The following is a 12,458-nucleotide window of genomic DNA, read 5'->3' as shown; positions in this document are numbered from 1 at the left end:
ATGATGAAAAATCAAGAACTCTACGAGCTGGAGGTGAACTACTTAAACTTCCTTGTTTCTCTGGAGGAAGGCCCAAGGAAAGCCCAAGAAATCCAATTGATCATTACCAATGCACATGGACGTTCAGAAGAGGAAGAAAGCAGAGACATAGAGCTTTTCCTAACCCATTTGAATTTGATTACGCTGAAGGAGATGTCAAATAAGCTGCAGGCTATAAACAATAAATTTCATAAGAAACTGAAATCTACAAAGAGGTGGAGAAAAGCCTCAAGCATGGCTTTCTGTGTAGTTTCTGCTGTTGTTCCTATCACTTCCATGATAGCACCTCCTTTTGTTGCAGCCATATTGCAGTCAATTTTAGCTTCTTTTGGCAAATGGGTTGATTCATTTTGGAAGAGAAAAGAGAACACATTGAAAGAACAGAAGAAGCTAATTAGATTAATGGATCTAAAAAACCATGTTGTCATGCAGGACTTGGGTTATACCAACCAGTTGGTGAATGAAAAGCATGAGTGGCTACTTAAAATTGCTGATTTGGCTGTCATTGAAAAGGAGACAGTGGAGAAATTGGTAGGATTTCAGAATGCAATTGGGGGATTATGCAAACAAGCTGAGAAGTGCTACTCCAACATAGGGAATGCAAGGAGAGAATTTCTGAGAAGCATTATTGAAGATCAATACAAGTGAAAGCTTCCTGATGTGCTCTTTGATATGTTGATGCTTTTATTTGTTGGTGAATGCTTTACTCTCTTTGTGCCTCCTCTCCCTCCTCCCCTCTCCACTCTCCCCTCTCCCCTCTCCCCTCTCCCTTTCTCTAGTAAGTTTTAGTCAAAGACACATGGGCAAGATCAATATGTAGACCAAAAAATAAAAATTAAAAGTTAGTTATTTGAATTCGGTTTCTATGCTTTACATTTGAGTTTTCTTTTAAATTTCCTTAACTATATGTTTTGGATATATTGATATTTTACCCAAAAAAAAGCTCTATTAATATTTTCCTTTTGGGGAAAGGGAGGGAGAAGAGGTGGTTTCCTTTGTATGATTTACTTGCGGATTTTGTATTTGGAGAAAAAGCCAGCAAATGGCTGGCCATAAGATTGGAAGGGTCATGAAATTTGATACTTTATGGAATCAACCTGATTGTCAATTCTGTATCCAAACATTATAGATTTTTTTCGTATAGAAATTTTTCATTTCAAAATTTTTTTATATAAACAAAATAAATGACAAAAATGATCGAAACAATCAACTATATATAGCAATGACTCAATAAACATAGGCACATAATTAATGATTTACATAGCCCATATTACCCATATAATCCACAAATACTTTTGGGCAAAAGACAAATTTTGTGGAAGAATTAGTACACAATTCCTCAGAATTTGGTGTTTCTAAAAATCTGTAGATTACTTGATCGACTCTACATAACGCTATAAATATTGTTCCCAGTTCACTCCTATCCAAGGTTTGAGAACTCGGTGAGAATGAGCTTGATCAAAGTCGATACGGATCCAGATTGGTCCGAACAGAAATACCTCTATTCCAATTAAAAAGTCATTTTTTTTACTACTTTACCTTTGGATGGCTATGATTATTCTTATTCTATACCATATATAGTCTGAAATGAACAAATGGAAATATGAATGTTTCGAGAGAAGTCATTCTTTTGTAGTCAAGGCAGTGTTGAGAGATTTAATTGTTTTCCAAGTTAGTTCCAATCAATGTCAAGTCAGTCTCGGAGCTTGTATTTTTCATACGGTTAAAGGTAGTGATATGTCCATCAGCAACAAGAAAGATTGTTGAAGTAACTTGGCAATGCCCTCCTTTGGGATATTGGAAGCTCAATATTGATGGGTGATCGCTAGGAAATCCTGGTTGCTCTGAGGCTGGAGGGATTTTGCGTGATGACAGTGGGGTTTTCTCTAGGTTGTTCGCAAATTATGAAGGGATTTCTTCAAACTTTGTTGCTGAATTCACAGCTATTTTTGTTGGTATCAATCATGCAAGATCAATGAATATCCGAAAGCTCTAAATTGAATGCAATTCAATGGCCGTCGTAATGTGCATCAAGAACAAAAAAATTCCATGGGTGTTTCAGTAGGAGTGGTTGTATATTAAGAGCTACCTTGATTCTTATTTATGGTATATATCCCACTACTTCCATGAGATCAACTGTGTAGCGGACAAACTCGCAAAGCATGTTGCCTCAATTAGATTTTCTTCTACTTGGTAAGTGATTCCATCTTTTCTTGTATCTGATATTAATTGGGATGCTCAATTGAGACCTAGATTTAGGTTCTCGTAACCATTTGATTGCATTTTCTTTGGTTGGATTGTTTTTTCTGTTAATGGCCATGCCGAATGTGGAAAAGTAGCTCAATAGTTTGTTTTGTTCTTTCATTCTTTGGTCTCAATTATTTATTAATAAAATTCACTGCTGATTCATTGCAATATATATATATATATATATATCGATACAATATCCACCGCAAAGCAAGATTGATCAAAATCAATTCTAATCCAATCTGACAGATTCTGACTAATCCGATCCAATTCTTCAAACCATGCTCTTATTTTGCAAGTAGGCGCATTCATTAATTCCAATTTTGTAGTTGTTTATTTTTCTTCAATTCTATGCTTCTTTGTTTGGGCCTAGATGAAAAACAACAATGGAAGTTTTATACAGCCTTGTTGGAGGAATGTTTCAACATCTGATTTTGACTATAAAATGCTCAAGTACAACTAGGGGTGCAAAATTTGGCCCTGTCAGCCCGAACCCACTTTGGCTTGTCCTAAGTCCAAACGGGGCTTGGAGTTTGGGCTTGGACTGAGATACCCTGACCGTGAGAATGGATCAGGATTGAAATTTATGATCTTGAGTCAGGGATTGGCCAGACTAGGGTTGGAGTCTCAGGTTAGGCAATCAGGGTCAACTTAGGCCGACCCTGAGTCAGGGTTGGGGTTAAACTATAGGCCCTGGGTGAGAACCAGGTTGGGCCTGACCTACGACCAATTATGGGCCTGAGCTACTGGCAAGATTGTTTTCGGCATGTTTTATAAGGATTATGATTGACACCCATCGTAATTATAATGGGCTTGGAGGCTTTGGATAAGCAAGTGTTCGGTTTTGGTTGAGTCTTAATTGGTCCTAAAAATATGAGATGCAAGCTAGGATCAAGATCAGTGTGATTTCTTGGCCGGAGGGGAGAGTACAACTACTCCCCCAGTGAAACAAAAGAAGAAGTGACATGCACCTTGGGAGAACTAAACCCCATAAATCACACTAATCTATTTCATCAAAAGAAAAAAGTGAGAAAATATATGACCATATCGATCCACATCAAATCAATTTCATAACCGATGTGGAATCAACCTTAATACTACTGATATGGAACCATAACAATCCATCATGCTTTGAGCAACATCTATGGTGCCCCACTTCGGATCAGATATATCATTTCTAAGTGGACACTCTACTCGAGGGTTTCCACATGACCGTTTCCTACTTTAGCTCGACAGCGGGAATTTTCAGGCACTTTTGTCACTTGGTTAATCATCTCCTTTTGACTAAACTTGACTCAAATAACAAAATTATCAGTCTGCTTGCATACGTACATATGCTAGCTCTCAAAGGGAGTGGAAGAGAACCTTAATAGTTCTATTGCGTTCCTATCTTCCTATAATAGTCCCATACTCCCATCTCCAGTTCAAGTGGTCAGCAGAACTCTTAAGCTTGAATTTCATTGTTTGAATTAAGTTCTAACACTATTATGTTTAAATTTAATTGCCTCATTCTAAGCAGACAATACTATGAATTTTAATTTCATTTGAAAAATGAAAAATTATTTGTTAATATTGTTTTTATGAGAAATTGAAATCAATTTTATCTGAAATAGGACATGTTTGAACTTTCAATATTGAAATTGAAATCAATTTCAAGTCTATTCTGCACTCTACTTCAATGAGCACGTGTTAATAATAGTTGTTAATCCAATTAAAAATTATATAAAAATGAATTAGGACCAAAATATTCACATGAATAGTGATTATAAATGCTTTCTTTTTTAAATTCTCATGGATAAGGATGACAAATGTTTTCTTTTTAAAATTTAAAATTTTCACTTTCCTTCCCAACTCATTCAAATAATCTGACAAACGGTCAATAATTTAACCAACTAAATCAAAATGCTATGATGAAACAAATAAATATAAAATGGATATCATGTGAAGACTGATTAAAAAACTGAAAAATTAAGTAAGGATACTTAGCCTTGATCATTGTAAGAATTGATTCATGCAACATATCACTAATTGAAAGCAAATAGATCCAAGCACCAGATGAATTACATATCATTGTTTTAGAGTATGGATTTGATGTCTCATCAGCGTTCATAACTCTGGATTGGAGTCCACTATAGTTATAGAACTGACTAATGTCAAAGAAAAAGGTGTATTAAAATGAAACTGATTGGGGACAAACAAAAGCCACCACAACCTGTCTCCCTTCTCTACCTCATCTAAATCCACACTCACCGCATCACAACTTTCACCATTCCAATCAGTACTCTAGTCCAAATAAATGAACACATAGAGGTACAAGAAAGTGTGTGCCATGCTCTGTGCAGCAAGACTTGGTGCCACAAGTTTAACCCTAATATATAATAATTGGTTTTCTCCAATGTCTCAACTTTGTTACTTAATCATTACAACACCTTTGTCCTCTTGAAACAACATAAACTTCAGTTCAGACTGGAAAGGAGAACAGTGGAAGAGATCAGTGGTTATTACTATAAGCAAAACACTTGCAATAGCTTCTAGAATGAAAACTATGGGGTTCGGGGAGTTTTTATAAATAAATGTCATGCTAACAATGTGTAACAATTTTTTTTGTATTCACCCCTCACAACAAATACATGGAGAGATTTGTTGGTACTGCTTGGCACATTTTTTTTTTTTTTTTTTAGAATTCGTGATTTATGAGAATGCAAATGCTTCGACAAAGGATGACTCATCAATTTAGAAATCAGTAATGGATCGGCCCTATCGGTCAATTCATATACCAATACCTGGTCCATATCAAGTAGTTTTATAAATAATAATAATAATAATAATAATAATAATAATAATAAAATAAAAATAAGAAAAGTAAATAATAAAGCATATTGAAATCTTGTGAGAAAAATCCTCTGATCAAACTAAAACTGGATATGTGAGCAAGGGACTTTGGGATTAGTATGCCCACAAATTTTTAGTCTAATCCAATCTATCACATGGTAGTAGTAAAACTCCAACCATGACTTGATTATGTGAACCACGAGACCAGAAAATTTTCTCCCTTAATTTATCTCACCTCATATTTTAATATAGCAGTTTTATTCAATATAACTATGAAATCATTGATTTGGCCACAGCCAGCTTCAGTGCATTGGGCAATGATGTTCCTTTTAACCTCCTCCCTATTGTTGTTGTGCACATCTTTCCCTAGTAGAATTTTCTTATTTGCATTCGCAAAAACCTCAACTCCATTTGGTTGCAAGGGAAATTAAAGAGAATGAAAGTTAAATTTCACTTTATTTTGAATTCTAATCCCCTGGATTTGAAAACTAAAATAAAAGATACAAGCAAAAAGTATCTTACTGATTTCTTAATCTTGAAATATTTCAGAAAGATTCAATCAAAATAATTTCAATTTCATTACCAAAAATCGAATTCTTGACTATTTCAATGAAATCAATCCAAAATTAAAACATAAATCATTTCAAACCAGTCCTAAGCCTAAGGGCTGTTTCGTTATGATATCTATTTCAATTTCACTAGGTCATAAATTAAAATTATGGTGTTTGGCATGATTTTTCACCTTATTTATGAAAAATTAAAATCAATTTTATCTGAAATAGTTTTGAGGTATTGTTAGTCTTTGCAAAACTAAGGATCCCCTTTTGGATCTTTGGTTGCAGAAGCTAAAACCGCTTGAATTTAGGCAGAACGTCCAATTATATATATTGGCTGCATAAAATTAAAATTTAATTCTTCGTAACTTAATTTTTAGAACCATTTATATGATACATCATGACCAAAAACAGAAAAGTTCTATATAAATAGCATAAGCAATATTACAATTGGAGATTAAATAATGAATCAATGGAATCAAGATGCCAATGTTATACAAGACATTTCTAAACCATTGTTGAAAGAAGCTGACTATTGAACCAGCAGGGGCTGGTGGCAATTAGATTACTCTTGAAACTAATAATTGTTCTTGTTTTTTATTAACATAAATTCGGTCTCTCGTGGGCTCCGCGGTTTGATTACATTCTCAGTTAGTAGGCTTTGTAGCAATGGTAAGAGTGTCCCATCAATTCGCTACTTTCGATTAAGTGAAAAGGCTGGGTATGCAAGTGGTATAGTTAAATTTGTATTTTATCTCTCTCTTCCTCTCCTTGGAAAAATCTTGTATCCCTCTCCTATTCTAACCTTTCCATTGGTTAAGCTGCCAGCTCCAGGAAAGCCAACAATATATACCTAATCTCCTCCTCGTAAATTAATTTGTTTCTCTTAGTAAATCAATTAAGTAGTCATTTAGTTAGATAGTTATTAGTGAACTAGTTCATTGTTTTAATTATAATTAGCATAGATCAACAGGGTTAGTCATATATTTTGTAAAGTAAATTAGTTTAAGTAAGATGAGGTTTAATTCCTTCGCTCATGAAAATAGCATTTATTTTCTGCCATTTCTATTTTAAAGTATTGTGTTGATGAGCTTAATGGATTTATATCAGCATATTGTGGTACTTGTTTCAAAAGGTGGAGATGAAAGTCCAACCAATATGCAGTTTCAAGTGCAAATGTGGGACTAGGAGAACTACAAAATGGCTATTTTCATTGATGATTGGAGGATTGATCTAATTAAAGCCTGGAGACATTCATCGGAGTATGCCACACCAGCAATTTTTAGAAATTAAGCACGAAGAGATTACAAATTAGATAAAAAAAATCACAATTATTGCATCGCTTCAAAATAAAAATATTATTAAATTAAATCTCTTAATTATAATAGATAATGCCTAAAGTACCAAAATAATAAAATAAAGAACATTATTTGGGCCTGGCCGAACGGACAAATCCAACTGCTAGAATCAACAGGGCCCACCAGTACCTAAATGTGCCTCACATGGCCAGCCAACTCCTAGTAGATTTCTTTTTCACGTGGATGACACCTCATTCTCTAACTACCAAGAAAAATATCCACATCGCAAAATGATCGTGGAGATCGATGTAAATCTGTACGTATTATATAATGGTTGGTTTTCTCCAATGTCTTAACTTTGTCCTTAGAATTTCATTATCAGTAATTTTTTTTTTTTTTTTTGGTACAGTGATTGTCAGTAAACTTGATTTCACATTGGAAAGAAGAACAATTAAAGAGATCAATGATTTTTACTATGTGCAGATAATTGCAATCACTTCCCAAATAATGTAAAAACTTAGAGACTCGATGAGTTCTTATAAAAATAAATGTCATGCCAATAATGTGATACATGGAGAGATTTGTTTGCACTGCTTGGCACATATTTCATTTTTTTCAGCCTTCATGGCTTATCAAAACTCAAATGCTTCAACAATGAAGAACTCATGAATTTAGTAATTAATATTGAATTACTGGATTAATTTATAATAAAAACAATTCAGGGCAAAGTAAAAGAATAAAAAAAGATATCAAAATCTCAAGAGTAAAATCATCCAATGCAACCTAATACAATTAATTTGTATTAATATATATATTAAAATAGATAATGCCTAAAAGTACCAAAATAATAAAATAAAGAACATTATTTGCTCTGAAGCTCACAGACAAATCCAACTATCAACAAGGTCAACCAACATCCAATGTGCCTCACATGGCTAACTAATTAACAAACTAGTTTTAATTACTACCTACAGAGTTTAAAGAACTTAGAAAATGATACATCAAATAACAAGAAATTATAACCCCTTATCGACCTCTTATTTGTGTTCTTTCTCGATTGAACTAAAATGAACTTTGTTTTGTCCACCAAAGGTTGATGTAGTTTCCTTAGTTTCCTTATACATGTGGAGGTTTCCATGATAACATATGACATGCATTTTCTAATGATATGTAAACGGCTTAGTTGTGATCGAAACAAATGTGAACAATAAAAAATCACTAGCCCACCATTCCCTCTACTTTGTGCACAAGATTAGATTTCTCAATTTCTTCTCATACTTAATTTCATGAGTAGTGTTTACAATTTTTTTTTATTTTTATCTTATCAAAGTTAAGTAGTATATTTTATGTTTTCCTTGAGATTTTCAAATGGTTAATTATTAAGTAATCTATTTTATGTTTTACTTAAAATTTACATATCTTTAAATTTTTCTATTATTTACCTTTTGATATGAAAAAATTGTAGGCAACAGTCAAATGTAGTCAAGGAAGTTGTTCAATGGGCTTTGAGAGAATTAGATACACCCCCTTGGATGAATGTAGATACCCTGTCGGATTGGATGTCTACATAGATGATCTACTTTCTTTATTAGATATTGATTCCAATGATGTACGATTTGTAGTAATATGTGGCATGGGTGGCCTCGGAAAGACAACTATTGCAAAAGCTCTCTACAACCGTATCTTTCGAAGCTTTAAAGGGAGTAGTTTTCTAAAAGATATAAGTGAAGAAGCATCACATAGGAAAAAAGGTATAATTTCTTTGCAAAAACAACTTCTTCAAGATATTTTGAAAAAGGAAAGTGACATAACAAGTGTTTCTGGAGCATTGATAAAAGATAGACTTCATAGAGAAAATATTCTTCTTATTCTTGATAATGTGGATGATGCTGAACAACTTGATGCATTGGCTGGTGGATTCAATTGGTTTGGTCAAGGAAGCAGAGTCATAATAACAGCTAGAGATGACTACGTTTTGGATGTACATAAAAGAAATATTGGTAAAGATATTCCAATATACAAGCCTAAAGAATTGAGTTTCAAGAATTCTCTTAAGCTATTAAGTTTGCATGCATTTAGAGAGAACGAACCTCCAGAAGATTATAAGCAACGTTCACACGAAGTTGTATGTTATGTTGGAGGGTTACCCCTTGCTCTAGAAGTATTGGGTTCTTTTCTAATTGGAAAAGTTGAAGAATGGGAAGAGACGCTAGAAAGTTTAAAGAATATTCATGGTGATGAGGACTCTGGAAAGTCAATAAAAAGATATGATGACAAGGTCTTTGGAAAGTTGAAGATAAGTTATGAAAAACTAGGTGATCATGTGAAAACCATATTTCTTGATATTGCATGCCATTTCATTGGATGGGGGGTAGAAGAAACAATTTTCTTATGGAAAGCATGTGAATTGAGTCCAAGATTAGCAATTAAAGAACTAGTTCAAAAGCATCTCTTAAAGATTGAAGGTGATAATTATGAGAGATTGAGGATGCACGATCTACTCCGAGATATGGGAAGGACAATTGTCATGGAATTCAGCTCTAAGGACCCCACCAAACGTTATAGGTTGTGGTCTCATGATGAGGTGTTTAAAGTATTAAAAAAAGACAAGGTAAGACCTATTTGCTTGCATCTTTTCTTATTTACCTTTTATGATAACTAATCATATAATCCTATTAAGGGTTGTCACTTAGTAAGATGGTACAATTTGGGCTGCAAGCACAGATAATGGTTCATGTCTAAACTACCACATAACACAAAAATATAAAGTTCAGGACAATATCTATTCAAACATATGGACCCTACAACAGTAGGACTAGCTTACGGTGTAGCACTTCAAGTATATGACCCTAAATTGGGAGATACATTAATAGCAAGTGCAAGAGTATGAACAAATTACAGTAAACATATTAAGTGCATCAAGTACTTTTTGTTTTGGTTGTGTATGCATTCAATTTTCTATACTTGGAACGTTATTTTTCTGTTGTAGGAAGCTCAAATGGTTGAAGGTATCCTCCTTGATGAAAATTTTAAATTTGAAGCCGAAGACATTTTAAGCTGTAAAGACTTTGAGAAGATGCATTATTTAAGATTTCTCCAACTTGATGGAATTGACAAACTCAATAGGAACTTTTTGCATCTTCCATCTAGATTAAAATGGTTCCGTTGGAAGCATTGTCCTTTGAAAATTCTACCAGCCAATTTCTATCATGAGGAACTGGTTCATCTTGAGTAATCGGGAAGTTGTATCAAACTACCTTGGAATGATACACCTCAAAATAAAAAAAAGGTATATTAGGATTACATCTTTTTATTTGTTTTGTTGTCAAATTTTACATAGAGAGTAATATTTTGCATCATTTCTTTGTATGACTGCAGTTCCAAAAATTGAAGGTTCTTTGTCTCAAGAACTGTCTGCATCTCTCTGATTCTCCGGACTTCTCATGGTTTCCGCGTTTACAAAGATTGGATCTTTCTGCATGCAGTTCTCTTTTCAATTCCCCAGATCTATCACACATGGAAAGTTTGGAGGAATTCTCAGCTATTGGATGCGGACGTCTTTTATACCTCTCAAAGCTTCCCTCGAATTTAACCCAACTTAATTGTTCAGATTGCAGATTATTGGTAAGTTTACCGGATTTGTCAAACCTGAAGAAATTGAGGATGTTAAACATCAGCTTTTGTGTAAATCTAGAGAAAATCCATGGCCTTGAAGGAATGGAATCCTTGAAAGTGTTGAATGCTTTGAGTTGCTACAAATTGAGAGAGTTATCGGATTTGTCAAAGCTGAAAAGATTGAGAGAATTAGAAATTAGTTGTGTAAATCTAGAGAAGATTCACGGCCTCGAAAGAACAGAATCCCTGGAAGAGTTGAATGCTAAGAACTGCGACAAATTGAGGGAGTTATCAGATTTGTCAAAGCTGAAAATATTGAGGAGATTAAATATTGATTGTTGTGTAAATCTAGAGAAAATTCATGGCCTCGAAGGTACAGAATCCTTGACAGAGTTGAATGCTTCGTATTGCAAAAAATTAACTAAATTCTTGGATTTGTCAAAGCTGAAAAAATTGAGGAAATTAAACATTAGAAGTTGTGAAAATCTTGTAGAAATTCATGGCATTGAAGGAATATAATCTTTGGAAAAGTTGAAAGCGTCAAGTTGTCACAAATTAACAGAGATACCTAATTTGTCAAATCTGAAAACATTGAGAAGCATAGACATTAGCCATTGTGAAAATCTTAAGGAAATTCATGGCCTCGAAGGAGCAGTATCTTTGGAAAAGCTAGATGCCCAGGGTTGTTACAAAGTAACAGAAACAACGAGGAAGATACATGGGCAGGTCCTTTTTTCATCCCTTTCTTATAGTAACTTGCAATGGAACTTTCTTTATAGCAGCAACCCTGAATTAAGTTTCTGCTACCCCTGGTAGTAGTCAGCAAAGAAATAGAATCCCAAGGGAAGGGGTCGAAAATACTCTCTTAAGATGGAATTTTTTAACCTAACCTTCAGATTCTATTTGCCTTACCGCTACCCACGATAGCAACCAAGTTTCGTTTGTAGTTTCTATATATATATATATATATATATATATATATATATATATATATGCTTGACCGATGTTTACTTCACTCTTTTATATGCAGGGAAAATTTCTAGATACTTCTACCAATGGTACTTTTGATGAAGGTCATGGGAGTATCTCAATTGCTGATGATGATACTGATGATGAGATCTATAATAATGGGTCATCACCAATTCTGTGTTGTTTTTCCAATATTGTATAAAACTAATTCACCCCAAAATCAATTTCTATGGTTTAAATATGAGGATGAGTGGGGGAGGCCGTGGAGCCCTCCTGGCGGGCCTCCTCATCCTGGTCGTTATATTCGTTATATTTCTTGGTTGGACTGTCCAATGGAAACCATCACTCTTTCTATTCGTGCTGCTATCCTTTGGAGAGGAAAGAAGACCAAGTGTTGCCATTTGATTAGAATTGAGAACCTTGAATCGACTCTCAGTCCCTCTAAGAAGCAGAAGACAGTTGCACGCTCGTCCACCGAGTCTAAGTACAAAGCAGTGGCTGATGCCTGCGCCAAACTCACTTGGCTTCACTCTCTCTTTGAGGAATTAGGGATCCCTGTTCCCATTGCACCCATTCTTTGGTGTGGCAACATTGGGGCCACTTACCTTTCGGTCAATCCGGTCTTTCATGCTCGTACCAAGCATGTTGAAATTGACTTCCACTTCGTTCGTGATAAAGTCGCCTCCAAGGAACTACAAGTGCAGTTCATTTCAACACATGACCAGATAGCCGATATCCTTACCAAAGCTCTCAGCTCTACACGGTTCTCCTTTCTATGGGACAAGCTGCGGATTCGACCATTCAAATCCCCACCTTGAGGGGGTGTGTCAGGACAGTTAGCGTCCCACTCGAACTCAACCTCTAGAGTCATACTCACACTCAACAACCTCTCCTACATTGTAGG

The 12,458-nt window shown here is 34.7% G+C and overlaps 2 protein-coding genes across 2 annotated transcripts; both read left to right on the top strand.

Annotated features, from left to right (window-relative positions):
* LOC122060596 (UPF0496 protein At4g34320-like) lies at nucleotides 1-687 on the top strand. The gene has a single exon (XM_042623731.1). It carries the CDS (start codon nucleotides 1-3, stop codon nucleotides 685-687), a length of 687 nt encoding a protein of 228 aa, XP_042479665.1.
* A 7,781-nt stretch (nucleotides 688-8,468) lies between these two features.
* On the top strand, nucleotides 8,469-9,632 carry LOC122060595 (disease resistance protein RUN1-like). The gene has a single exon (XM_042623730.1). The coding sequence runs from the start codon at nucleotides 8,469-8,471 to the stop codon at nucleotides 9,630-9,632; it is 1,164 nt and encodes a 387-aa protein (XP_042479664.1).
* Nucleotides 9,633-12,458: the final 2,826 nt, after the last annotated feature.

The sequence above is a fragment of the Macadamia integrifolia genome, chromosome 14 (genome assembly GCF_013358625.1).
Source record: "Macadamia integrifolia cultivar HAES 741 chromosome 14, SCU_Mint_v3, whole genome shotgun sequence".
NCBI lineage: Eukaryota > Viridiplantae > Streptophyta > Magnoliopsida > Proteales > Proteaceae > Macadamia > Macadamia integrifolia.
Note: the sequence above shows the minus strand (reverse complement) of the source record. Positions and strands in the feature narration are given on the sequence as shown.